At 46.6% G+C, this 26809-nt stretch overlaps 1 protein-coding gene across 3 annotated transcripts in view; it reads left to right on the forward strand.

The window, feature by feature from the left end:
- cpne7 (copine VII) overlaps positions 1–26809 on the forward strand; it is a 215499-nt gene that overhangs the window by 59465 nt on the left and 129225 nt on the right. The window contains exon 1 of one of the 3 annotated variants that reach the window (XM_038806486.1): positions 21490–21585. The exons of the other annotated variants lie outside the window; for them this stretch is intronic. Within the exon in view, the coding sequence (XP_038662414.1) occupies positions 21529–21585 (57 nt within the window). The 5' untranslated portion in view covers positions 21490–21528. Of the gene's footprint in view, positions 1–21489; positions 21586–26809 lie in introns of those variants that run through there. 3 annotated transcript variants of the gene reach the window in all.

Below are 26809 nucleotides of genomic sequence, written 5' to 3' on the forward strand. Positions count from 1 at the left end.
TGGATGAAGTGAAGCTCACCAGGAACACACCAGCCATATAGCCATGAAACAGACAGCTCTGATTACCTGCTGGCACAGCACTTAATTTCGTGGTGGCCTTTTCATGAGCATCCATGACATGCAAATGTGGTTCGCGACATTGCTCATCAGCAGGAAGCCTTGAACCCACCATCAAAGTCGAGAGCAACAATCTGAACTAATTTTCCACCGGCAGGAAACAAACGTAAGGAATTTTGCCAAGTTTAGTGCCCACACGTGCAGAGGAGGCCTCCAGCAAGGGAACTTCTCTTTGGGCCCTCGCCACGGCGGCACTCCTATCCCCACCCAAAAATCGCTCCAGCAGCCCAGTAGTGATAGTCACCCTCCAGACATGGAATGAACTACGGCAGCAATTCGGACTGACCGAAACGTCTGACAAAGCCCCCATCTGCGATAACCACAGGTTCACACCAGCACTCACCGACGCCACCTTCAAAAGGTGGAGACAGGACGGGGGGACATTGACGGTTAGGGACCTTTACACTGATGGTAGAGTCACAACACTGGATGAACTGGTGCAGAGATTCCAACTAGCTAAATGCAATGAACTCAGACACCTGCAGCTTAAAACTTCCTATGGAAGGAGACAAGGACATATCCACGACCATCACAACAGACGCTATTAGAAGAGCTCCTGGACGCAGACATCCTAGGCAGAGGGAACTGCAGTGACATGTCCGAACGACTGCTAGAGAGGGCCGACATTGATCTGGACATGATGGAAATGGAAGGAAGACTTGGGGTTCGAAATAGGGCAATGTCCAAAGTGGTGGGAATGAGGGTGGAGCCATGCCCGAAAGTGGCGATTTTTGGGGTATCAGCCCAGCCAGATCTTTTCATGAGGAGGAGGGCGGACGCCCTTGCCTTTGCCTCCCTGATCACCCGCTGTAGAATCCTGTTCAGCTGGTGGTCAGCAGCACCACCTAAAGCTGCAGACTGGCTGTCCGATCTCTCAGAATATCTCCAAATTCACCCTACTGTTCAGAGACCTGGTTGTGGCCAACATATAAATAAATAAATAGCCAGCAGCCAGGGAGAAATAGCCAGGACAAGACAGATAGAGGAAAGTGAGGAAGGACCCCGGGGTGGGGGGGGGGGGGGGGGGGGGGGAGCAGAGCAAGGTGAGGTAGCAAAACCAGCAAGAAAGAAATGGGGGGGGGGGCAGCAGTGAAGAAGGGGGAAGGGAGGGGGAGAACAAAAAAAGGGGAGCCCAAAGGGAGAACAGATAAGAAAACAAAAAGGGGGGGGGGGGGGGGGGGGGTGGGTGGGGGAGAGCACAGGGGAAGGTAACAGAGGCAGCAACCGCAGCACGGAGAGAGAACTGGAAGGGGAAACAAGCAATGGCCCAGTCAGATGACCGATAAAAAGGAAAGAAGAGAGGGGAGGAAAGACCCCTCCCATCCGGGTATATTTCCTAGAGCCTATATGTGTTTGGCTTTGTAAGGTATATAGCTGTATTCATAACTTGGACAACACTGTATTTTAAAATTATTGCAAAAAGGAAAAGGAGGGCATCATGCGGGGGGGGGGGGGGGGGGGGGGGTGGGGGGGGGGGGTGGGGGGTGGTCAGGGAGAGGGGAGCTGGAGGGGGGGGGGTGTAGGGAGGATTTTACACTGAGCCAGATGGCGACAGACTGCAAATAGAGAAACCTAATGTTGTGTTATGTACTCTCAAATAACACAGGCTGCAACTGGATGCAGCTTTAACCAAAAGATACTCCAGACCTTGAAGTTAGTTCAATCAGATTTATTGAACCAGTAGCACAGTTAGCACAGTTCTCTATGAGTTCGACTCTCTGCTAACCTAAATGCGGTTACTCTGTCTGACTGAACCAGACTAGCTCTTAGCCACGTGCTGGTGGTGTGATACTGTACATACACCCTGACTCCCTCTGTAGATGTTCATCAGTGGAAAGAGGCGGAGTGTGAGTACCTCGTGCCTTTTATAGTGAGATACCACCCCTGAGTGTCCTGCCTGCTCATTGGTCATGTCCTGTTCTCTGTGCTCATTAGCTACCTGTCTGTATATCATTATCTGCATGTCTGCATATCATGGCACCTAAGAAGAAACCTTTGTGACTGTACATTAAATGAAAATGAACGGCAATGTATATCATTTTGAAAATGCCAATAAAAAGATCTTTTAAAAAAGTATAGTGCCCACACCCGCCATGATCCCTGCCACTGGGGGAAGTGGAAAATTCCACCCAGTGTCAGATAATGGTGTATGCTAATATAATAAATATATCAATTCAAGTTACAAAATATGCATTATATATAAAATGCTGATTGTAAACATTTTATAACATCTTCTGTAGGAATGTCTCTAAAATTAACATATTACTATTTGCTACAAAATGATTTCTTCATGCATAAAGCATTTTTATGCTTGTTCATTCTCAGCTTTTTTTAAATATCATTCATGAAGATGACACATTGGGAGTAATCTTTTGCAGTCTGAACTGTTTAATCAGCCCACATACTATTTGTTGAATCATAGACCTCAGGCTCGAGCTGGACGGTGATCAAGCATGTTCAGAAGAATTTTAACTGTTACCAATAGCAACACCAGTATTCAGCATAACACATTGTTGCAATTGTCCCACCATGAATTCTCAGTGATGTTATTCCTGCAGAGTATTGACAGTGTAGATTTGTATTGAACCTCTCAATGAATGTCAGACCAATTAACACTTATCCTGCAACAGATGCATCTTGGTGAGGTTCAGACCGATCTGAGGTGGCTGTCAATGAGCTTATTCACCACCGGAATTTATCCTAGAATTTTTTTTGACGGCAGGCATTGATTCATTGCCGGGATATGGTTGTGTGGTACTAACCACCTGCATGTAACATAGACAATTGACCATTCTTCAAATGTGCATGTAGCTATTGGGAGGTTTCTAGGCATTTGACTGTGTGGTTGTGGGGGTGGGCTTGTGACATTGACGCTGGTTCCTGGGGGTGTTCACGCTGGTCTGACACCAATTCAGAGGAAGGACTGTGGAGGTCAGGAAAAGCAGTGGCCCAAGTTTTGTGTCAGTGATGAAATGATGGAGTTCACCATTGATCTTGAAGAAAGCCAACCACAAACATCTGGGAATCTCTGCGGCCTGAATTTCACTTCTTCCACGATTAATTTCATTTTGGTGGCAGTTGATGGTGAAGCCATCAAACAGTCTAAGCCGGCAATCGTTGTAGAGTTCTCAGAGAAAGCAGCAAACCAGATAAAGAAAAGCACAACTTTTGCTTCACCTTTTAGGTGATCATAGAAGATCATAGAATCTTAGATCACAGGATCATAGATTCATAGTGCAGAAGGAGGCCATTTGGCCCATTCAGTCTGCACCGACCCTCTGAAAGAGCACCCTACCCAGGCTCACGCCTCCATCCTATCCCCATAACCTCACCTAACCTTTTGGACACAACCTAAATCCACCTAACCTGCACATCTTTGGACTGTGGGAGGAAACCGGAGCATCTGGATACAGACAATGATAGAATGTACAAACTCCACCCAGTCAATCACATGAGGCTGGAATCAAACCCAGGTCCTTGGCACTGTGAGGCAGCAGTGCTAACCGCTGTGTTACCGTGCCGTCCTGAATTGTAACGTAATTATGCAGAGACAAAATAAAAATTGGTACCTACACATTAGATTAAGCTAGAAATGGAAATATTGTCCATTTTTAAAAGATTATTTCAAAGAAATTATGGAAGTATTTTGTTATAACAAAGACATTTGACACTCCACAAACATAAACCTAGCTTTTCAGGGCTAGTGAGGTTATTGAGCAGTAATTATTGTTGCAAAAACCCATTTGGTTCACTAATGTCCTTTAGAGAAGGAAATCTGCTGTCCTTACCCAACCTGTCCTACATGTGACTCAAGACCAGGTTAGCAATGTGGTTGACTCTTAGCTGGCCCCTGAAATGTTCAGTTCAAAGCCAGCAGATGGACAATGAATGCAGGCTTCACCAGCCATGCCCATATCCCATGGGAGCACAAAGGAAATGAAGGTTCAAGTTCAAATCAGATAACTTCTAGTTTTTCCATCTGTGAGGACTTCATCAGTCAACCTATGGACATGCAGGAAATAACAGAGAACTACTTCTGGATTAAATGTAACTGTATATGTGCATTTAGATCCAAAACGCTGGGTCAGATTTCCATGCCATTCACATTGGTGGGATCATTCAGCCCTGCCGACAGCGCACCCACACGTCGATTTTGCATCGACGAGAGATGCGTACAACGGGAAACCACATTGACAATGGCGGGTCCAGAGGATCCCACTACTGGCTTATGGTGAAGCCCCCTCTGCTGCTGCAGAACACACCACGGAGGGGGAGGAAAATCTCGTCCTTTAGCTCTTTCTCTCTGCAGATGCTGCCAGACCTGCTGAGTTTATCCAGCATTTACTGTTTTTATTTCAAATCTGCAGCATCTGCAGTATTTTGCTTTTATTTAAACTCTGTGGAAATTCTGCAAAATGATGTGACAGAAGAAACAGGATAGAAATTGGTATGGAACAGATAAATCCAGAGTATTGCTTTGAATTAAATTGTGGGAATAGGATAAAGAGGATTGAGTTCAAACTAGCAATAAGTAGCTTTAGGATTTGATTTATTATTGTCACATGTTTCAGTATACAGTGAAAAGTATTGTTTCTTGCATGCTGTACAAACAATGCATACCGTACATAGTGAAGGAAGGAGAGACTGCAGAATGTAATGTTACAGTTATAGCAAGGTGTAGAGAAAAGATCAACTTAATACGAGGTAGGTCCATTCAAAAGTCTGATGGCAGTAGGGAAGAAGCTGTTCTTGGGTCGGTTGGTACGTGACCTCAAACTTTGGTATCTTTTTCCTGACTGAAGAAGGTGGAAGAGAATATCTCCGGGCTGCGTGGGGTCCTTAATTATGCTGGCTGCCTTTCTGAGGCAGCGGGAATTATAGATAGAGTCAATGGATGGGAGGCTGGTTTGCGTGATAGACTGGGCTACTTTCACGACCTTTTGTAGTTTCCTGCATTCTTGAGCAGAGCAGGCTTCATACCAAGCTGTGATACAACCAGAAAGAATGCTTTCTATGGTGCATCTGTAGAAGTTGGTGAGGGTCGTAGCTGACATGCCAAATTTCCTTAGTCTTCTGAGAAAGTAGATCCGTTGGTGGGCTTTTTTAACTATAGTGTCGGCATAGAGGGTCCAGGACAGGTTGTTGGTGATCTTGACATCTAAAAACTTGAAGCTCTCGATCCTTTCTACTTTCTTCCCATTGATGTAGACAGGGGCATGTTCTCCACTACGCTTCCTGAAGTCGATGACAATCTCCTTCATTTTGTTGACATTGAGGGAGAGATTATTGTCGTCGCACCAGTTCACCACATTCTCTATTTCATTCCTGTACTCTGTCTCGTCATTTTAATTCGCCCCTCTACGGTGGTGTCATCAGTAAATTTGAAAATCGAGTTGGAGGGGAATTTGGCCACACAGTCATAGGTGTATAAGGAGTATAGTAGGGGGCTGAGGACACAGCCTTGTGGGGCACCGGTGTTGAGGATGATCGTGGAGGAGGTGTTGTTGCCTATCTATACTTATTGTCGCCTGTGGGTTAGAAAGTTCAGGATCCAGTCGCAGAGGGAGGAGCCAAGGCCAAGGTCATGGAGTTTGGAGATGAGTTTCGTAGGAATGATGGTGTTGAAGGCTGAGCTGTAGTTGATAAATAGGAATCTGACATGGGTGTCTTTGTTATCTAGGTGTTCCATGGTAGAGTGCAGGGCCATGGAGATGGCGTCTGCTGTGGACCTTTTGCAGTGTTAGGCGAACTGTAGTGGATCAAGGCAATCTGGGAGGCTGGAGTTGATTCGAGCCATGACTAACCTTTCGAAGCACTTCATGATTATGGATGTCAGTGCCACTGGACGATAGTCATTAAGGCATGCTGCTTGACTTTTTTTGGCAGAGGGATGATGGTCGTCTTCTTGAAGCAGATAGGGACCTCAGATTGTTGTAAAGAGAGGTTGAAGATGTCTGCGAATACCCCCGCCAGCTGATCTGCGCAAGACCTGAGTGCTCGTCTGGGTACCCCATCCGGGCCAGTGGCTTTCCGTGGGTTGACCTTCGAGAAGGCTGCTCTGACATCTGCAGTGGTGATCTCAGATACAAGTTAATCCACAGCTTCTGGGGTGGAGGGCTCGCTCTCACGAGGATTGATATCAAGCAGTTCTTCATGTAGAATGATCAACCCATAGAAATGACTACAAGGAAGAAGTGAAGGGGGAAACCATGGCTTAATTTAAGAAACAGCAGATTCAATAATGCTGTACATGTAAGGTGCTTTGGATGAATGAACTCACATGGAACAAAAAAATTTTTTCCAAAGCTGGAATTATCTTGTCAAACCTGTGACTTCTTGGTCACAGTTTAAAATATCTAAGCCATGGGGAACGACAGATCATCGTTAACGTATCACTCTTTCGGGTGCAGTGGTGAGGGTGGGGTTACTGGGTTATGGGGATAGGGTGGAGGTGTTGACCTTGGGTAGGGTGCTCTTTCCAAGAGCCGGTGCAGACTCGATGGGCCGAATGGCCTCCTTCTGCACTGTAAATTCTATGATAATCTATGATAGCTGCTTCACAGCTCCAGGGTCCCAGGTTCAATTCCCGGCTTGGGTTACTGTCTGTGCGGAGTTTGCACTTTCTCCTCGTGTCTGCGTGGGCCTCCGGGTGCTCCGGTTTCCTCCCACAGTCCACAAATGTGCAGGTTAGGTGGATTGGGCATGCTAAATTGCCCTTAGTTTCCAAAAAGGTGGGTTAGGGGGATAGGGTGGGGGTGTGGGCTTAAGTAGGGTGCTTTTTCCAAGGGCTGGTGCAGACTCAATGGGCCAAATAGCCTCCTCCTGCACTGTAAATTCTATGATTCTATGATATACCGCACCCACTGTTAGTTAAGATGGATGACATATTGGTGCTGAATCTCTTCTGTTAATACTGGTGGAAATTAACATGGATATGTTTGTTTCTTGTGGCCTGGTCACTTGCTGCTTCCATACAGGAGAAGTCTTCTTATGCATCTGTTATGCACCTGTTCAGTGTAGAACATCACACAAATGCCATTCACTTAGATAGGATGATTTTGCAAGCATAACAATGAGGGGCGGAATTTACACGTTGGTGGGAAATTCCTGGTAACGAGGGGTGCAGTCAACGGGAAATTCCATTGACAGTGGTGGGACCAGAAACTCCTGTTGGTAGGCCGCTTCCGCCTCCGAAAACAAGGTGCCGGATTGGGCGGTAAATCCCCCCCGGAGTGCAATTGGGAATGCCATGCTTACAGACTGATGCATGTGTTATATAGTCATTTCCAACACAGTGACAATGCATGAAATTATACCCTGCCAATTGCAGCTTTTAATGTAATGATCCAGCAGCTCAAAGAACAAAGCTTTTGCAGAGTTGAATTAGTATTACCCTAAAGTTAGTGATTTTAGAAACTTAATCTCCCAATTCTAACTCTTAAGCAAGCTGCTTTCCTAAAATTCAAATTGCCAATCTGAAGGTCAGGTAAATCTAAAGTGACTAGGAATAGTTTAGAAATTCTGTTCCTCTGTGACTAGATATAAATTTTTGAAATTTTATAAGAAAGAATCAAAACATGTCTTGCAGCCAAGCTTATTCTCTCTGATAATTTTGTGTTTGGCTTTGCTTATTGCTAGCTATAGAAGGGAGGAAGTGCTTTAATAAATAATGAGATAAAGGGAAGTTTGACTGTGATCCTAGTCTAAAGATCGAAGGTATGATTTTGGGTTTGTGTACATGGCCATAGCTGTCTTCTTCATGGCCTGGAGGAGACACTTGTTATATTCATCAAAACCATTTTCTTTTGATGTATATTCTATACAATAGAAATGTGCGTTGCATCACGTTGAGAGATGTTGCAATAATAAAGCTGATCTGCAAGTCTGCAAAAGTGATGGGCATCAGCAGTGTGAATGTACTCTCTCGTCTGCAACCACACCCTCCAAGCACACAAACCATCCTTTCCTTCTGCCCTGACTGCAGTCCAATCATGTCCAGTCATGCTGGTGGCTGCAAGTACCAGATCAAGTGATGATGCTACTTCATCAGAGGTTTGGTGCAACTCTCACCCTTCATGACGAGGCTGTATTGACCGGCCTGCTGGCAGCTCTTGACTGTCTCAAGGTAGAAAACCATAAAAGGGGAGGATCGGGATGATGGATGGGTTGAAAGCAAGGAGTCCACGGTCACAACAGCTGCAACTTGCCTGAAAACAGGATGAGGGTGAAGTGGGATCTCAGGAATGGCAGAAGATGGGGACATACCCACCACCCTGAATGTCTTGAGCAATGTCAGATGTGACAACCAACCCCATGATGTGGCCTCCTCCATAGAGAGGGCACAGGCACTCTGTGTGCATTGCTATTCGTTTGGATGATGCTGAATAGCTGGAGTTACATGGAAGCAGCAATGGGTCTGAGGCTGGCAGCATGGGTAGGTAGACAAGGATGAGATGGACTGTCTGAATTTTAGGAATGGTGGGTATTGTACATTGAGCAGCACGAGGTTGGTGCAGCAGTGTCACGTTAAGCAGCATTCAGAATGAGGTCACTGAACCTTCTCCAGCTCTGCAGCCAGTTCCTCAGACTCTGAAAATTGAACTTCCTGGCTTCTCAGGGTGCATCCTGAGGGCCTTTTGACCCTATTGGAACATAGCATATTTCCACCTTCAGCATTGCAGCAGGGAGCCTGGTCGGTTGTTCCATTTCCTCTGCTTTTCCTTCTTTTGAACTGCTCCACAGACACAGCTGCTGCTGTACTCTGAGTGTGGATTCCCTTTAAGAGAGGCAGGCTCCCTTTAAGAACTCCAATGAGCTATGTGTGTCACTAGCCTGGCACGCTGCTGGGCACGCTGCTGGGCACCCTGCTGAGCATGAGTCAGTCAGCAGCGCATTCTGCCCTGAACTGTAGACTGAAATCATTTAGATGAGGAAGCAGCATGTGAGTTTTGTGTCTGAACAAGACCAGCTGAGGCACAATTGTACATCACCATCCCTGTGCCGGAAATTGGACTTTATCTAATTGTTTCCCCCAGACCCTCCACCTGCCCTAAATAAGGATAATGACATAAAGAAGTTGAGTCAGGGAATCCCGATGTAGCAGTTCATTGTTTCCTTGCTTTTAAAGGGACACACCCAATGAGATGGTGCACACAAAAATGGGAAATTTGATATAACTTTGAGACATGGGATGTCATGCTTAAAGATTCGTTGTCACTCTTGCTTCAAAGGTGGGTTTTCTTGAAGTCGCCTCTGAATAATATATTTGTTTGTGAGTGTATATTTTACCCCTGGTGCGAGTAATCAAGTTAAAAATAACCAATAGCAAAACCTTTTTTTGTGCTTAAGTAGATAAAGGTTAATTTATTTCACAAACAAAGATAAAACAAGACTTATAAATGTAAATCTAGTGTAGTCAACATTCGATGCAGGCCTGATATTCTTTGGAGGTGAGGTGTTGCATTCTCTGAAGTGAACGTCTTGACTTTGTGGAGTTGTCTCTGTAGCTGCAATGACTTTAACTGTCAAATTGCAGGAGGCTGCTTTAACAGGCGAGCCCAGTAGGTAGAATCGGGTTACACGGGTAGAGAAGGCTTCTTTCCTCTGTTCTTGAGATATTACGGCAGCAATTCAACCACCGCATTCACCCACCACTCTCCCGATGGCGAGTTCTGAATCTCGCTCAAAGATGGTGAGAATATCATTAACCTTATTTGCATTAATTTCAATCTCATTAGTGAGATTGAAGTTGAATCAGTGGCCTCCCGGGAATTACTCGGCACCCCAGCTAGAAATCACGAGCAGTACTCCTTTTCAAAAACGTGAAGCTGGCGCCAAGGGGAGGTGAGTAGAGTTTTCCATTCTCCAGCATGCATCCCAACGGCACTGCAGCTTCTGGGGGGGGGGGGGGGGGGGGGGGGGGGGTGTAGGGGACCCTTTATGAGGGTTGGGCTAGTGTCAGGGGGCTGAAGTGTTCCAGGTCGGGGTCACCCCTGGGCCGGGGGTCGGGGGTCGGTGAAGGGCTTTGCAATTGTGAGGCCTTCAAGCCATCTTTAAATATTGCAGAGACCCATAACAGGGGCAAGCTGCAACCTATCTGTCCTGCCAAACACTTCCAGGAGAGAGCCCTGCTGTGGCTTCAATGCCTAGTTACTTAACATCTGCCTAGTTACTTTACAGCAGACTAGTTACTTTACAACAGACTAGTTGCTGTTCTTAGGTGCCTTTCTCAGTCCCTCCTTGGATTGAAGTTTCTTCAAGGTGGTTCTCTGTAGCTTCCAGTTATTTTCAATGCTTTTTGCCACTAAGTCAAGATGGCCACCATTTTCATGTGACTTGTATAAGAATGCCAAGTCACTTCTCAGTGGTAATTCCATTCCAGTTATCTGAAGTGTCTTTACCCCACTGTAGGATCAAGGTTGTTCACACCTGGCAGTGGCACATGAGTTAGTGTCTTTGTGTTTGGAAGAAAAGCCATCAAGTCAATGAGTTGCTGTTTACGTCTTTGGAACACTCATTGAATTTTAAATGTATGGCGCGATTCTCCCAGCCCCGCGCCGAGCCAGAGAATCGGCGCAACCGCACCACACCGCCCCGACACCGGCGCGCGATTCTCCGAGGTGCGGCGAATCGGGGCCATTTGCACCGGGACGTTTGGCACAGTGTCGGTCACAGACCGCTGTACGAGGCCGGGCTGCCGATTCTCCGGCCCGGATGGGCTGAGCAGCCGCGCGGAAAAAGCAGAGTCCCGCTGGCGCCGTCCACATCTGGTCGATGCCGGCGGGAACTCTGCGCGATGGGTCGGGGGGGGCAGTCTGGGGGGGAGGAGGGGGACTCCGACCTGGGGGGGAGATGGGGGGCCTCCGATGGGGTCTGGCCCGCGATCGGGGCCCACCAATCAGCGGGCCGGCCTCTCCCCACCCCGGGCCTACTTTGTTGAGTGTCCGGCCCCAGAGCCCCCGCGCCATGTTGCGTCGGGATCGGCGCTTTCCGTAAAGCCACTGCACATGCGCGGGTTGGCACATCACCACCGCGCATGCGCGGGTTGGCACGTCGCCACTGCGCATGTTCGTGTTGGCGCCGCCCCCAGTGCGCACCAGGAAGTGAGGCTGGAGCGGCGTGAACCACTCCAGCGCCGTGCTGGTCCCTTCTGGGGAACAGAATGGCTTGTGCCTGCGCCCGTTTTGCACCGTCATGAAACACAACGGCGTTCACGACGGCGCGAACACTCTGTCTCACAATCGTAGAATCGCGCCCTATATGTCTGAGAATGTCTCCTCTTTTTCAGCCTGAATACACGAGGGGAATGCTCGGTGCATTTTGGAAACCGTTTTAAATTCAGTCTAACGAGCACAAAATATAACCTTCAAAACTGTTTTTCTAAACATTTGTGATATCATAACTGTACACCATAAATACAAATGCTGCAAATTATTTCCTTTGTGGCTGGTAATAATGAATTTTGAATTTGTAATATCTAATCAGTGAAATTGTTGCACTGCTGGTGCACTGCCGGGCAACAATGGATGACAGTGGATGTCAGAGAGATCATGAAAGATGACTGCTGATAATTACACAGTACTTCAGCTACTGTGGACTGGAAAATTGTTATTGTAGTTGGCAAGATTTTAGGGCTGAAATTTGCCATGAGCAATGGTTAGTAACTGGACCAATAACCAATGGCAATTGAATGTTGGGACTGCATATGCATGGAATAGCGAATGGGGGCTTGGGCGTGAAAGGGTGAACAAAGCACCAATTGAAGCTGTGTCCATCTAAAGTGCCATTTCACCTCCGATTGCTAAAAATGTTCCTTGAGTAAGCTCGAAGATAGGATACAGAATATTTCTACAGGTTGAATTGTCTTTATTGACACAATGGCAGAAATGTTAAGCTAACTTGCTCAGGGGGCACCTATGGGGTTAGGCGGGACGTTGATTTTACACCCTCCTCAATATTACTCATTGATTTGAATGAAGAGCAGAATCGGGCAGGGTGTCAAACCAACATTTCAGCCAATCCCATCAGTTTCCCAACTGGCAGATAGGTTAGAATTGCCCCCATTGGGTGGGATGTAAAATCAGTGTTCCACCTGATCACGTGGGTTTCACCCACCCCAGTGAATGAGGTTAAAACCTCCCTCAGAGTCTGACAGCGAGCGCACAAGACGATTTCTCATTCCATTAATGAAGCTTCTTTAGACTAACCAGAATTGGATAAATGCCATTAACAGCTAGTTTTATGGACAAAAGTAGGAAAGTCACATTACCCACTAGTAAAACTCATTAATATATGCATGATTGTGTAGGAGTGACTCAGCTAATATATTTTCAAAGTAATTCATTTTGTGTAGTGATGTGTGGAAACAGCTAATTATGTTTGCAGAGTTCCACATTATATTGCCCACACATATTCACATGTTCACTTATGTGAATCTTAAGTACAAATGGAATGTGTAATTCAAATAGAATTTCCAATCATTAATCTGTTCCATAACAACTACATTATTGTTAATCGTATTTCTCATTAATTATTTGTCCGGCCACATCCTTCATTAGTTTAAAAGGACCCTAATTTATTCAAGAGTCGGTAAAATCCATAGAGAAAATAACAACAATAACAGAGGAAATGTTTGCAGAGATTTTTCAACAGAAAATAAGCAGTATAATAAATACATTTCTAGACACTGAAATACAAACAATGCATTTTTATATTATGAGCTGATCTCCTGTGGTGTTAGGTCTGAAAGATAGTCCTGATTTTACCTGCTAATACGGAGCTATGATTGTTGGCCTGTACTTTAAGGCCATTGTTGAAAGATTTAATTCAGAGACGTTTTTGAAATGAGCACATTCTGAGCTCAGTTTGAGGTTACTTATTAACATTTCGCTAGAGTGACTGCTGCTGGCAAGTCTCTGGATCCTGCCCTCATGCAGAATGCAAGATCTCAAGATAGCAGCCATTGCTGTGGAAGGAGTGGGATGAGCAGGGAAGCATCCATGGTCTAAAGGGTGCCCACTGGAGGCCACCAGGTTTGCCCCACGCATAGGAGGAAGCACCCATGGCTGCTGAAATGCTAGCAGTGGTAGGGAAACACCCTCAATTGGCGACTGACGTGGCTCAATTGGCATCTGGGCTGGAGAGCCATTTCACCATATCCCTACATGGTGGCAGGCGGCTGGACGATGATGGGCATGCCGTCCCCTCCATCTTCTCTCACCATTTTACAGGCCACCACCAGAGTGCTGGCAAAATCCAGCCACAGTGTCAGGAAGTGACTGACTTGTTTGTTCCTTGATCACACAATAGGTGAAGTGCGATGCCCATGTACTGAATTTAAGATTTTTAGATTGATAGTTCTAGCTACTCTTAGACAGCAAAGGGTAGAAATACATCTGAAATGAAAGACTTGTAATATTTTTCTATTAAGACCATTCTTATTTGGGATATCCTTATCCTCTGATTTACTGTGGTAGATAGAAGATGGCAGGACCAGTTGTCTGGCACAGAATGAAAGCACAGTGGTTTCTGCTGGCAGAATGTGGGCTTTCACCAGGATCACACTTTGCGCATGATTACACACCGATTGCTCATTATGGGAGTGGGACTCTTTGTGGTTGTGAAGGCATTGGCCACCAGTCATACCCTGTACACTGCCCCATCAAACTCCTCAATCCTGTGCAGCGGGATGTATCTGCCCCCCCCCCCCCCCCCCCCCCTTAACCCCCCCACCACCTCTGGAGAGTTGGCCCACACACTATCCTTTTGCCTGGCCTGCCTGTGGCACACCTGTGCTCAGTGACTCGTGTTCTGCTGATCCCACCTCTATATTACCTACTAAAGCATGTGCAGTGCCAGTATCTGAGCTGGTGGCTGTGAGTATCAGATCGAGTGATGGAGCCTCTCTGGTGAGGCAACCTCGCCTGGCCAGCTGGCAGTTCTCGGGTATCTGAAAGTAGAAATGCAGGAAGGCAGGATTGGGATGAGGGAAGGGGGTTGGGAGGAAATCAGGTCGTCCATGATTACACATTCCGCAGCTTTAACCTCCTGTCAGGTTTTGGGATGAGGGTGGAGTGGAAGTTGAGAAGGTGCATAAGGCAGGTACGCCCCATCACGTTGGGTGCTCTTGGTAACAAGGGTTACAGTGACCTAATTATTTGCAGCGGACTCTCCTCCAACAAGCTCAGGAACTGCAGGCATCACTAGCCCCTGCCCGTTCTCTGCTGCTCCCTCTGGAAGTGTGCCCTCTAGTCCTGCAAAATAGAGGGAGGAGTGTCAGTGCGCTGCAAAGTGATTGGGTGATGTGCCTGTCATAACTGACAGTATGTGGAAGCTGTGAGTGTGAGGCTTGTACAGTTGTATGTGTGGGAGGGTGAGGTGAATGTTAGGTATAAATCCTGATTTCTGAAGGGCTGCCTGGTGGGTGTGTTTACATTGAACAGCATGTGAGGTGGGTGGTGCTGCGGTTAGGACGTAAAAAGAAGAAAAAGGAAAGACTTGCATTTCTATCACACTCTTCATAGCTACCAAATGTCTCAACGGACCTTACATCCCAGGGAGTGATTTTTGAAATGTATTGTAAGAGTCCTTCTTGTTTATTTCCTCTGTTCCCTACTCCTATCTTTTATTATTTTGGTCCGTGGACATATAATCGGGATTTGCCTTTAAGCAGAAGACTCAAGGTTAAAACAGCCTGCTTGCCAGGACACTGCGTTCCCAGGTTTTGTATTCTGGAAAGGAGAAACCAGACTCCTCGGCACCAAGTGGACTTCAGGAACCAGCTTTGGAGGGAGTCGGTTCGGTTAGTTAACTGGCAACTGGTGGGTTGCCCAGGGACAGTGTTCTGCCTGACAACGGTCAGTGATTGGTTCCTGTCTGATGCTTTCTCAGAGAACTTGGGCAGAAGATGTATTAGACCTCAGAAGTGAAAGGAACGGTCTCTCTCTCCTGCTTGCTGAAATGAAATAACTGCTCTATTGTTCTGAAAGCAGTGAGTGTCTGGCACATCCTTCACTGTGAACCTGAAATGATGCTGAGTCTGCAGAGAGAGTAGACAACCTTACCAGAGAAAACCATCTTAAGCCTGGAAGGAAAAAGTACCAAAACAAAAGCCTGAACTTCAGAAAGTAATTGACTGGAAGTCATCCCAGTGCATTAAAGATTTTATCCTTTTATTTTTATTAATTCCCTTTCCACCGCTCGTTCCCCTCACATTGTCTGTGTGTGTGTACAGAGAGTGGGGCGTATTAGGAAGAGGGGTTGGGAATGGGGTCTGTAGATCATCAGTTATATTTTTTGTCTGTTTAATTATAATATTTTATATAATGAAAGGTTACTTGAGTTTTAATGTTACAAACTCAATGAGTGTAGTTTGTTGGCTCAACCAAGGCCTTTTGGGTATTTTAAATAAAATCAAATTTCACCTGTGTTGCGACCCTGGGTCAAATGGGACTGGAATTAGAATCATTAAATCATAGAATCATAGAATTTACAGTGCAGAAGGAGGCCATTCGGCCCATCGAATGAGCACCAACCGTCTGAAAGAGCACCCTACTTAAGCTCACATCTCCATCCTATCCTAGTAACCCACCTAACATTTTGGACATGAAGGGACAATTTAACATGACCAATCCACCTAATCTGCTCATCTTTGGACTGTGGGAGGAAACCGGAGCACCCGGAGGAAACCCACACAGACACGGGGAGGGCGTGCAGACTCCACACCGACAGTCAGCTGAAGCCGGGATTGAACCGGGTCCCTGGAACTGTGAGGCAACAGTGACAATCACTGTGCCCACCGTGCCACCCCACACTAGCCCAGGATGTGGCGACAGTAGTAACAGCGAAGTCTTGTACTTCAGTGTTACCATCTCTACCTCTGGGTTCAAGTCAAACTTCAGGACTTGTGTATTTATAAAGTGACCAAGCAGGTTTATTAACAGCCAGTAAATCCTTTTCGATGACAGGTGATAAGGAGCAGGAGAGTTTTCTGGTCAGCCACACTGCAGAATGCAACCACAAGAATAATAATGGATCAATCCAGTGTAAGTCCATGGTTGCCAGCACCCTCTTAGGGCATGGAACTGTCATTGTTGTAATGTAGGAAATGCAGCAACCAATGTGCACACACCAATTTCTCACAAGCAGGAATGTGATAATGACCAGGTATTCTATTTTGTGACATTAATTTGTGGATAAATATTGGTCAGGATACAGGGGATAATGGCCCTGCACTTTTTTCAAAATAGTGCTGGGGGATTTTTACATCCACTCAAGTTGGCAGATGTAGCCTCACTTTGACACTTCATCCAAAGGATGGCACCTCCAAATGTGCAGTATTCCCTCAGCCCTGATTGTTGTATTCAGCTCTGGAACTGGGTGTCAAACCCAGAGGTGAGTGTGCTGCCAACGGAGACACAGGAGACACGTATGGAGACCTTTACTGCTTTTATGAGATCATCAAACGTTTTGTAACACTACAGCCAGGTCCTCAGGACCAGACACCTTGCATTGATTCACATGGCGACCTGATGCTCAGCATTTTGCAGTGTTTGCCTTGGGGACATTACGTCTCCCCCTTTTCCAACTCTTGTACTGAAGTTTCCAGCACTTGCATCGGAGAAACTGGGAGCGCTCCCCTCTGGCCTGCTACCTCATTCGTACTTTTTGAAAAGCACTTTGTGAAACAATTGCAACATCTGCCCTTTAAGAGGTTCTGGCTGATCATAACTTGTGGTACCCACACAGGGACCTGGGCCACTGCTAAACAACCCCCCCCCCCCCCCCCCCCCCCCCCCCCCCGTCAACATCAAAGCAAACTACTGCTTTGGCCTTGCTACTTTAGCGAGGCCAAGGTGGATTGGGAGGGGTGGACACTCGTAAACGGGCAGAGTGCCCATTTAAAGAATTGGTGCAGACTCGATAGGCCGAATGGCACTGTAGGGATTCTATGACATAATATTTTGAGTCTGGTCGATACCCAGACTCTCCACATATACTGTCAGACCCGCTGAGATTTTCCAGCATTCCCTCTTTTTGTTCCCCCACTCAGCATCGTACATTACAATCTACAATGCCTGACAGCACTGGCACTACTGAAATTTCTGCTCACTCACTTGTTTGCAGATTCAAATCCCAGTTTATTTCTTCTCTTTCTTAGAACCCTTCCTTTTGATTTCCATTTGTTCCCATTTCTTTTATTTTATTATTTTTGGTCCGTGGATCCGTAATCAGAATGTGCCTTTAAGCAGTGGACTCAAGCTGAAGCAGCAGGGACTGGTTTAGCACAGGGCTAAATCGCTGGCTTTTAAAGCAGACCAAGGCAGGCCAGCAGCACGGTTCAATTCCCGTACCAGCCTCCCTGAACAGGTGCTGGAATGTGGCGACTAGGGGCTTTTCACAGTAACTTCATTTGAAGCCTGCCTGTAACAATAAGCGATTTTCATTTTGCAGGGGCTGGTTTAGCACAGGGCTAAATCGCTGGCTTTGAAAGCAGACTAAGGCAGGCCAGCAGCACGGTTCGATTCCCGTAACAGCCTCCCCGAACAGGCGGCGGAATGTGGCGACTAGGGGCTTTTCACAGTAACTTCATTTGAAGCCTACTTGTGACAATAAGCGATTTTCATTTTCATTTTGATTTCATAGTCAGGACAGTGTGTTCCAGGTTTTGTATTTTGCAGAGGAGAAACCAGACTCGTCAGCGCTAAGGGAACCTTAAGAACTAGCTTTGGAGGAATTTGGTTTGATTGGCTGTCTAGCAACCTGTGGGTTAGCGAGGGACAGTGTTCTAGCTGATAACAGTCAGTGATTGGTTCCTACATGATGCGTCTGAGAGAGCTGGGCAGAAGTGATTAGACTTTGAAAGAAGAAGGAACTCTCTCTCGCTGTTGAAGTAAAGAAATGCTTTATTGTTCTAAACCCATTGAGTGCCTGGCACATCTTTAGCATATATTTGAAATTATCTTGAATCTACAGAGAAAGTAGACAACCTTGCCAAAGAAAACTATCTCAAGCCTAGAAGGAAGAAGTAGCAAAACAAAGCTTGAACACCTGAAAGACTTTAACTGGAAGCCTCCTGGTGGATAAGAGATCCTTTATCCTTTTATTTTATCATAATTTTTTCCTTCTCCACCACCTTTTTTCCTCTATGTTTTATGTGTGTGTATAGAGTGGAGCGAGTTGGAAAGGGAGGGAGTTGGGAAAGGGGTATTAGGTAGTCAGTTACACTTTTGTCAGTTTAATTATATTACTGTTAAATAATAAAAGATTATTTGTGTTAAATTTACAAACATGGTGACTGTAGTTTATTGAGATCAGCCAAGGTCCTCAGGTACTTTAAAATTAACATCTACTCTCACTCGCGACTCCGGGTCAAGTGGGGCAGGAATTGACCGTGCACTCGCTCAGGCGGTCGTGACAACTTCCATCAGGGTGGGATGAAAAATCTCAGAAATTGTCACCAGTCACAATTGTAGGGCAGCAGGGTAGCATGGTGGTTAGCATAAATGCTTCACAGCTCCAGGGTCCCAGGTTCGATTCCCGGTTGGGTCACTGTCTGTGTGGAGTCTGCACGTCCTCCCCCTGTGTGCGTGGGTTTCCTCCGGGTGCTCCGGTTTCCTCCCACAGTCCAAAGATGTGCGGGTTAGGTGGATTGGCCATGCTAAATTGCCCGTAGTGTCCTAAAAAGTAAGGTTAAGGGGGGGGTTGTTGGGTTACGGGTATAGGGTGGATATGTGGGTTTGAGTAGTGTGATCGTGGCTCGGCACAACATTGAGGGCCGAAGGGCCTGTTCTGTGCTGTACTGTTCTATGTTCTATGTCACTCCACAGCCTAAGATTAGTACAGCGTAAAAATATATTTTCCTGACTTTATTGCAGTTTAAGGCTTCTTCACCTTGCAGACTTTTCAATCAAATTTCTTGTGACCATTTACGCTGGTTCATCAAGATTATCTTGTGTTCATCAAGATAATCTGAAGGTCAGACTTGTCTTTAGAAAGTTCCATGTCATTTTTGTTCAACCAATAATAATATACAAGAGTTGGAAGAATTGCCCTCCTGTTCAGTCCATAATTAAAGTCAAAGAAAACTCCATTGACCTCTGAGGACTTTAGATTGCTTTGATGGGAGACTTGATGTAATAGTTTATGTAATTGCCGATCTGAAATGCTACTTCATTTTCAGTCATAGCTCAGTATGTTTGCTCAGTGAGTATCTGAGGTGCATACCAACAAGTTCCCAGGTTGTATTCTTTACTTGTGGTGAACGAGTTGAACTCAGCTGAGGTGCTATCATTGTGTTACAATTGACTTTACTCTCCCTGGGTTAGTGGAGAAAAGGTGGAACTGGATTGTCCAGCACTTCGAAGGCAGTTTGGGAAGTGAGAGTACTGCCAATATGGCGGCAAATGGTGTTGGCGGTGACGGGAGGCTGATGTCTTCCCACTTTAGATTTCAATTTATTGTCACGTGTCCCGAGGTACAGCGAAAAGTATTGTTCTGCGCACAGTCCAGGCAGATCGTTCCATACATGAAAAACACATGACATAGGATAAATGCACAATGTAAACACGTAGACATTGGGTGAAGCATACGAAAAAGAAGGCAACAGCAGCCTCCAGCCATATGCAGACACCAGCAGGAGCAAGCAGCAAGCACAACCTGCAGCTGTGATGTGCTCTCACAACTAACAAGGTCAATTCTTTATTAGCAATAGCCTTCAGCTGTGAAGCTAGAGGCTGCTCACAGTCAAAGGGAGTTAAAGTGAACTTCAGCATATAACAGAGCTGTATCCTGGAAGTGTTTGGTGGGACAGATAGGCACCAGCTGTAGTTGCTTCTGTTATGGGCATCCACAATATTTAAGGATGGTTTGAAGGCCTCAAAGCCCTACACATCCCCCTCCCCCAGCCCAGGGGTGACCCCGACTTGGAACGCTTCAGCCCCTCACCAAGCCCAACATCCCCTGAGGGGTGCCCCCCCCCCCCCCCCCAAATACTGGATCAGTAGCTCTTGTGTGCTCTGAGCTGCATGCCCAAAAATGGAGATGGGTGCTCACCTCCTCACTTCCCCTCAGCAGCATTCACAATTTTAAAAAGGAGTGCCAAATGATGCCCGCGTGATTTCTCAGTCGGGGAGCCGGCTAATTCCTGGGAGGCAGTTACATTCGACTTCAATATCGCCAATAAGGTGGAAATTAATGCAAATAGTGGTTTGTGATATGCTCGCCATATTTAAGCGAGATCCCAAATGTGCCATTGGGAGCGGGCCCGGTTAGATGGCAAACTGATTTGCGCCCGGCATGGATCTCAATATTGGCCTTTCCCGCTATTTAACCGGCACGCCCAGATCCGCGCCATGCACAATGTGGTGGTTAAATTGTGCCATGGTCTAGAATATATGCCAGCAATGTCTCAAATTCCTTCAGAAAACTTTTACAAACCCTTTGGAGACTGATAACTGTGAGAAAAGAGGTTTGAATTCCAACTTAAAGGATCTGCACACCAAGATTTTAGGTTTTAAGACTTATTCTGTAACATTCATACAAAAATCAACAATGATGAAACATCACCTAGTAGGCAACTAAAATTCTGAACAACAGGAACATTATTCTTTAATCGGTGGCTTAACATGACCAATACCCCACGCTGACTTTATACATTTGAGCTAGCTCATTGCAGTCTTTATAGAAAACAGTCCCAAGTACCCCCCCCCCCCCCCCCCAACTTACAATATGTTCACTTCTCCCTGCTCTGTTGAGTCATAACACCCAGTGACCATTGAAAACCACTTCCCTTGGCCTCCTGAGAATTCTCAATCCAACTTCCAACTCTTAGGAAAATAAAGGTAGTCTTGAGGGATTTATATTTGTATTGGTAAACATTAGAATAAGGTATTGTTTTAAATGGGTTTAATTTAGTGCTTCTGTACCTGGAAGAGTAAAAACTATAATTAGATTCATGCTGGACAAAGGCAGGGCTGGTTTAGCTCAGTGCAGGGCTGGTTTAGCTCAGTGGGCTAGACAGCTGGTTTGTGATGCAGAACAAGGCCAGCAGTGTGGGTTCAATTCCCGTACCAGCTGAGAATTCTGAATTCTCCCTCTGTGTACCCGAGCAGGCGGCGGAATATGGCGACAGGGGCCTTTTTACAGTAACTTCATTGTAGTGTTAATGTCAGCCTACTTGTGACAATAAAGGTTATTTATGTATTTATGTATTTGTACGTGCTGTGGTTAGTTTCAATTCCAACTGTGATTCTTTTGTGTTTAGTAAGGGCTATGGTGTGAGGAGTTAATAAACCAGCAGCAGTTGCTTAGTAACTGGGGCCTTGCCAAGTATAGAAGCTTTTACGTTTTAGTTTAGCTAATTTGATTGCAGTTGAAGACAGGATACTGGGGAGTGAACAACTCAACTCTGCCATGAGAAGCTGGACGGGACAAGAGAATTTTAAAAATGAAAGCTTCCTAAGGAACAAGGTACAATCCAGATTACCAGGGAATTAGGACAGAAATTATTTCTTAAAATTATTGAAATTAAGAGAATAGAGACAAGGGGCGGGATTCTCCGACCCTCCGCCGGGTCAGAGAATCGCCCGGGGCCGGCGTAAATCCCGCCCCCGCCGTGTCCCGAATTCTCCGCCCCCCCGAGATTCGGCGGGGGCGGGGATCGCGCCGTGCCATTCGGCGGGCCTCCAGCGGCGATTCTCCGGCCCGCGATGGGCCGAAGTCCCGCCGCTGACAGGCCTCTCCTGCTGGCATGGATTAAACCACCTACCTGACTGGCGGGATTGGCGGCACGGGCAGGCGCCGGGGTCCTGGGGGGGGGCGCAGGACGATCTGACCCCAGGGGGGGTACCCCCACGGTGGCCTGGCCCATGATCGGGGCCCACAGATCGGCGGGCGGGCCTGTGCTGTGGGGGCACTCTGTTTCTTCCACCTTCACCATGGCGGAGGCGGAAGTGACCCTCTCCCCTGCGCATGCGCCGGTATGACGTCAGCAGCCGTTGAAGCTCCGGCGCATGCGCGGACTTACGCCGGCCAGCGAAGTCCTTTCGGCCCCAGCTGGCATGGCGCCAAAGGCCGTCCACGTCAGCCGGCGGAGTGGGAACGACTCCGGCGTGGGCCTAGCCCCTCAATGTGAGGGCTTGGCCCCTAAAGGTGCGGAGACCTCCACACCTTTGGGGCGGCCCGACGCTGGAGTGGTTCACGGCACTCCAACACGCTGAGACCCCACGACCCGCCGGGTAGGGGAGAATCCCGGCCAAGGTATTGTTCAGAACAGTTCAAGGAAGAGTAAACCAAATGCTATGAGTTAAAGAGAGAATTGCAGAAACTAGATTTAAAGTGGGATAGCAGACTTCGGAGGTAAATGGAATGGTTTGATTTTATTTTAATACAATCTATGAATTGAGAGTTAATGCAACTATGAACAGTTTGTACAGCAGTCAGGACAATGAAATCCTAAAGGGGCTGGTGTAAAATCCTGGACTGGATTCACAGTTAAAAGTACAGTGGAAGCTTTGTTTAAAAGTGTAATTTGTAAAACCTGGACTGGATTTCAGAATGTAAACCGCTAAGAAAAAGCATTATTGCAAAACAAGATTTTTAAGTGTTTTTTTTGAGAGTGGAGTTTGAAACTCCCATGTGACAATCATCTGGTGAGGGGGCTCGGAGGAAATAAATAGACATTAGCTTGGGTTCAGATGTGTATATTTGACCACAGTCATCTTGTGTGTTAAAAAGGGACTTTGTATTAATGGGATCATTGCAGTTTAAAATGTACTTTCTAATCTGTGTTAATCTTCAATTCTGTGTGTATTTGTTAAGGTAAGGGGGTGTAAAGGATTATTGTATCATAATCAAACTTCTCATGTTTTAATTTGCACTCCTGTAACTCTTTTGAGGCAGGGTTCCATTCTGGGATCTTCATCCCCCCCCCCCCCCCCCCCCCCCCCCGAGTTATAACATCACTTGGGATTGCAACAAATCCCACTCAAGGTAAACCTTCCCCGGTGCTAACATTTCTATACGTTCCCTCTCTTTGACCAGTGAATGTCTTCTCACCTGCATTCCGTTTGGAAAGCAACAGAGAAAAATAACCTTTACCTCAGAGTCAGGTCCACTCTGGAGGTCTTTAAAAATGGAGAGTGGGACTCAGGTGTGGGAATCCTGCCTCCATTTCTATTAGATCTGATTTTTCCTGGCGGGCGAAGGGGGTGGGGTGTGAATCACACAGGCAGAAAACCCGTGGGTGTCACAATAGCACAGTGGTTAGTACTGTTGCTTCACAGTGCCAGGGACCCGGGTTCGTTCCTGGCTTGGGTCACTGTCACAGTCTGCACGTTCTCCCCGTGTCTGCGTGGGCTTCCTCCGGGTGCTGTGGTTTCCTTCCACAAGTCCCGAAAGATGTACTGGTAGGTGAATTGGACACTCTGAATTCTCCCTCAGTCTACCTGAACAGTCGTCGGAGTGTGGCGGCTAGGGAGTTTTCACAGTAACTTCATTGCAGTGTTAATGTAAACCTACTTTTGACACTAATAAAGATGATTATTATTATTAACCTGAACTCAGCACTGCTATTTGAAATTGGTATTACTTACTTTCTGAGTAAGTAAGCAAATTCACCAGAGTCCCAGATGATTATAGGCTGCTTTCCGCTTTGAGGGGGAGAGCTTACTGATGATGATTTATCCTGAGTACAAGGTTGAGGAGGTCATGAATAACCTCTGCCGGTACGGGAATTGAACCCGTGTTGCCTCTTCATCACGAACCAGCTGTCTAGTCAAGTGAGCTAAACCGGATCCAATGTACAAGAAATGCCAATGGTAAGATGCAATATAGTGAATATCCTGTGCCAAATTCTCCCATTTTAAGACTAAGTACAGTGGAGGGCAACTTCATCATCGCCTGTCCCACCAACCAGAATAGCTGGATCTCGCACCAGATTCAGTACTTGGAAGCTCATTAATTATGCACAGTCAAGATCCCCTCCAAATCACCTGGCAGGTCAGCAGCTGATTTGTCCGCTTGCCCTCAGCTGCCGACCTGCCATATTTAAATTCCAGTCCAGCACACTCCTGTCACTCTCTCCAGTTTATCTCTCTCCACCAGGCCATGAAGGACGTCCGCAACCCTGAGGGAAAAGGCTAACAGACTCATGAAAAAGTCTGTCCCTTGATTCAACCACTCCCACCCTGAGCCCATCACCTGTGAGGTGCCCATGCCCCACTTGGACCTCTACCCACTGCATCTGGAATTGTCACCCATCCCCTTCCAGTAAATAATGTGGCATCCTTTTGACCCCTTGTTTTTGAGCATTCCCTGCAGCCTTAAGACCATAAGACATAGGAGTGGAAGTAAGGCCATTCGGCCCATCGAGTCCACTCCGCCATTCAATCATGGCTGATGGGCATTTCAACTCCACCTACCAGCATTCTCCCCGCAGCCCTTAATTCCTCGCGACATCAAGAATTTATCTATCTCTGCCTTGAAGCCATTTAGCGTCCCGGCCTCCACTGCACTCCGCGGCAATGAATTCCACAGGCCCACCACTCTCTGGCTGAAGAAATGTCTCCGCATTTCTGTTCTGAATTTACCCCCTCTAATTCTAAGGCTGTGCCCACGGGTCCTCGTCTCCTCGCCTAACGGAAACAGTTTCTTTGCGTCCACCCTTTCTAAGCCATGTATTATCTTGTAAGTTTCTATTAGATCTCCCCTTAACCTTCTAAACTCCAATGAATACAATCCCAGGATCCTCAGCCGTTCATCATATGTTAGCCCCGCCATTCCAGGGATCATCTGTGTGAATCTCCGCTGGACACGCTCCAGTGCCAGTATGTCCTTCCTGAGATGTGGGGCCCAAAACTGGACACAGTACTCCAAATGGGGCCTAACCAGAGCCTTATAAAGGCTCAGTAGCATATCGCTGCTTTTATATTCCAACCCTCTTGAGATAAATGACAACATTGCATTCACTTTCTTAATCACAGATTCAACCTGCATGTTTACCTTTAGGGAATCCTTGACTAGCACTCCCAGATCCCTTTGTACTTTGGCTTTATGAATTTTCTCACCGTTTAGAAAGTAGTCTATGCTTGGATTCTTTTTTCCAAAGTGCAAGACCTCACATTTTCTCACGTTGAATTGCATCAGCCATTTCCTGCACCACTCTCCCAAACTGTCTAGATCCTTCTGCAGCCTCCCCACTTCCTCAGCACTACCTGCCTGACCACCTAACTTTGTATCATCGGCAAACTTCGCTAGAATGCCCCCAGTCCCTTCATCCAGATCATTAATATATATGGTGAACAGCTGCGGCCCCAATACTGAACCCTGTGGGACACCGCTGGTCACCGGCTGCCATTCCGAAAAAGAACCCTTGTCAGGGTCCAGCTTCCCTCCCCTTGGTCTTCCCTCTGCCTTCCATTTCTTATCATCCTCCTCCACCACCTTGCACCTCTGTCTGCCATCGTGAACCCTCGCCCTTCCCCCACTCCATTCACAGCCCTACTTCCACACTATCCCCCCGTTGTCTTCATTAGGCCACACTCCTCTCACTTCCTAGCCTCACCTCGCACTCCGCCCCAGTGTTGTATTGGCAGCATGAGTCCCGCAGCACAGTGCTGTCCAGGTAATCACTGCTGTGTAGCACCAGGAACAAGGAGACCACTTACTCCCCAACCCCAGGTGCAGTACTAATCTGAATTGCTGACACAGGAGGACCCATGGGTCTAGCAGCAGGATGGCATCTATGAAGACCAGCTCGGCATGGAGATTGAGGGCAGGAACCGATCCAGCCTGGCAGAGTGGTGAACACTGCATTAGCAGCAGAGCAGCACTCTGGCAGAAAGTTGTTGCACTCACCCCAAAGTCTGTGGTGAACTGAGGACCACCTTGTGCACGCAATGTACTATTGATCGGGTTTGACGCTGACGTAAATTCCCGCTGGCATGACGGAAGATTCAAAGCCTGGATGGGATGCTGATGGGAGGCTGTTTTAATGAGCTTTGTGAGATGCAAATGAAGAAAAATGGCACCACCTGCTAGCGGGAAGAGAACTCCACCATTAACCTGCCATTGGGAGAATTGCAATGTGATTTTACACCAGTGGATTTCCAGCTTCTTAGCTCCTGCCATCAATCCCATCGTGGGTATGTTGGCAAAATTCTGCCCAAATGTATGGCAATGATGCCTCAGAAAATACAAATTGTTATAAAACAGAATTGCTCCAAGACTATTATTGACTTATTTTATTGAAGATTATCAATAATCCCTACTGAACAGGGGCTTTTCACAGTAACTTCATTGAAGCCTACTCGTGACAATAAGCGATTTTTATTTTTCATTTTCACTATGTACGGCATTATAGAATCTTCTATCTATTGCATGCCCTCCCAGATTCTTACCACATATTCTACAGCCTTTTCAAGAGGCATGTTTGACCCTCACCAGCGTATACTCTATTGATGCTGTTCTGTCTACTTTAAGTATTAGGAAACTGAATGTAACAGGAAAATGTATGTAGTTTCCTCATTCAAGAGTTTAATATGTTTCAGGCTCAAGATGTTGCACTCTTAACTGCTCACAACAGAATGATAAAACGCATTGTGAATAAGGCTACGAAGACTGGAGTTTAAAACTATCACTGAATGATGAGGCTGTTGCACCAAACAATAGATATATTGAATAGACCTCTTGTCAC

Source organism: Scyliorhinus canicula, chromosome 9 (assembly GCF_902713615.1).
Source record: "Scyliorhinus canicula chromosome 9, sScyCan1.1, whole genome shotgun sequence".
NCBI classification, from domain to species: domain Eukaryota; kingdom Metazoa; phylum Chordata; class Chondrichthyes; order Carcharhiniformes; family Scyliorhinidae; genus Scyliorhinus; species Scyliorhinus canicula.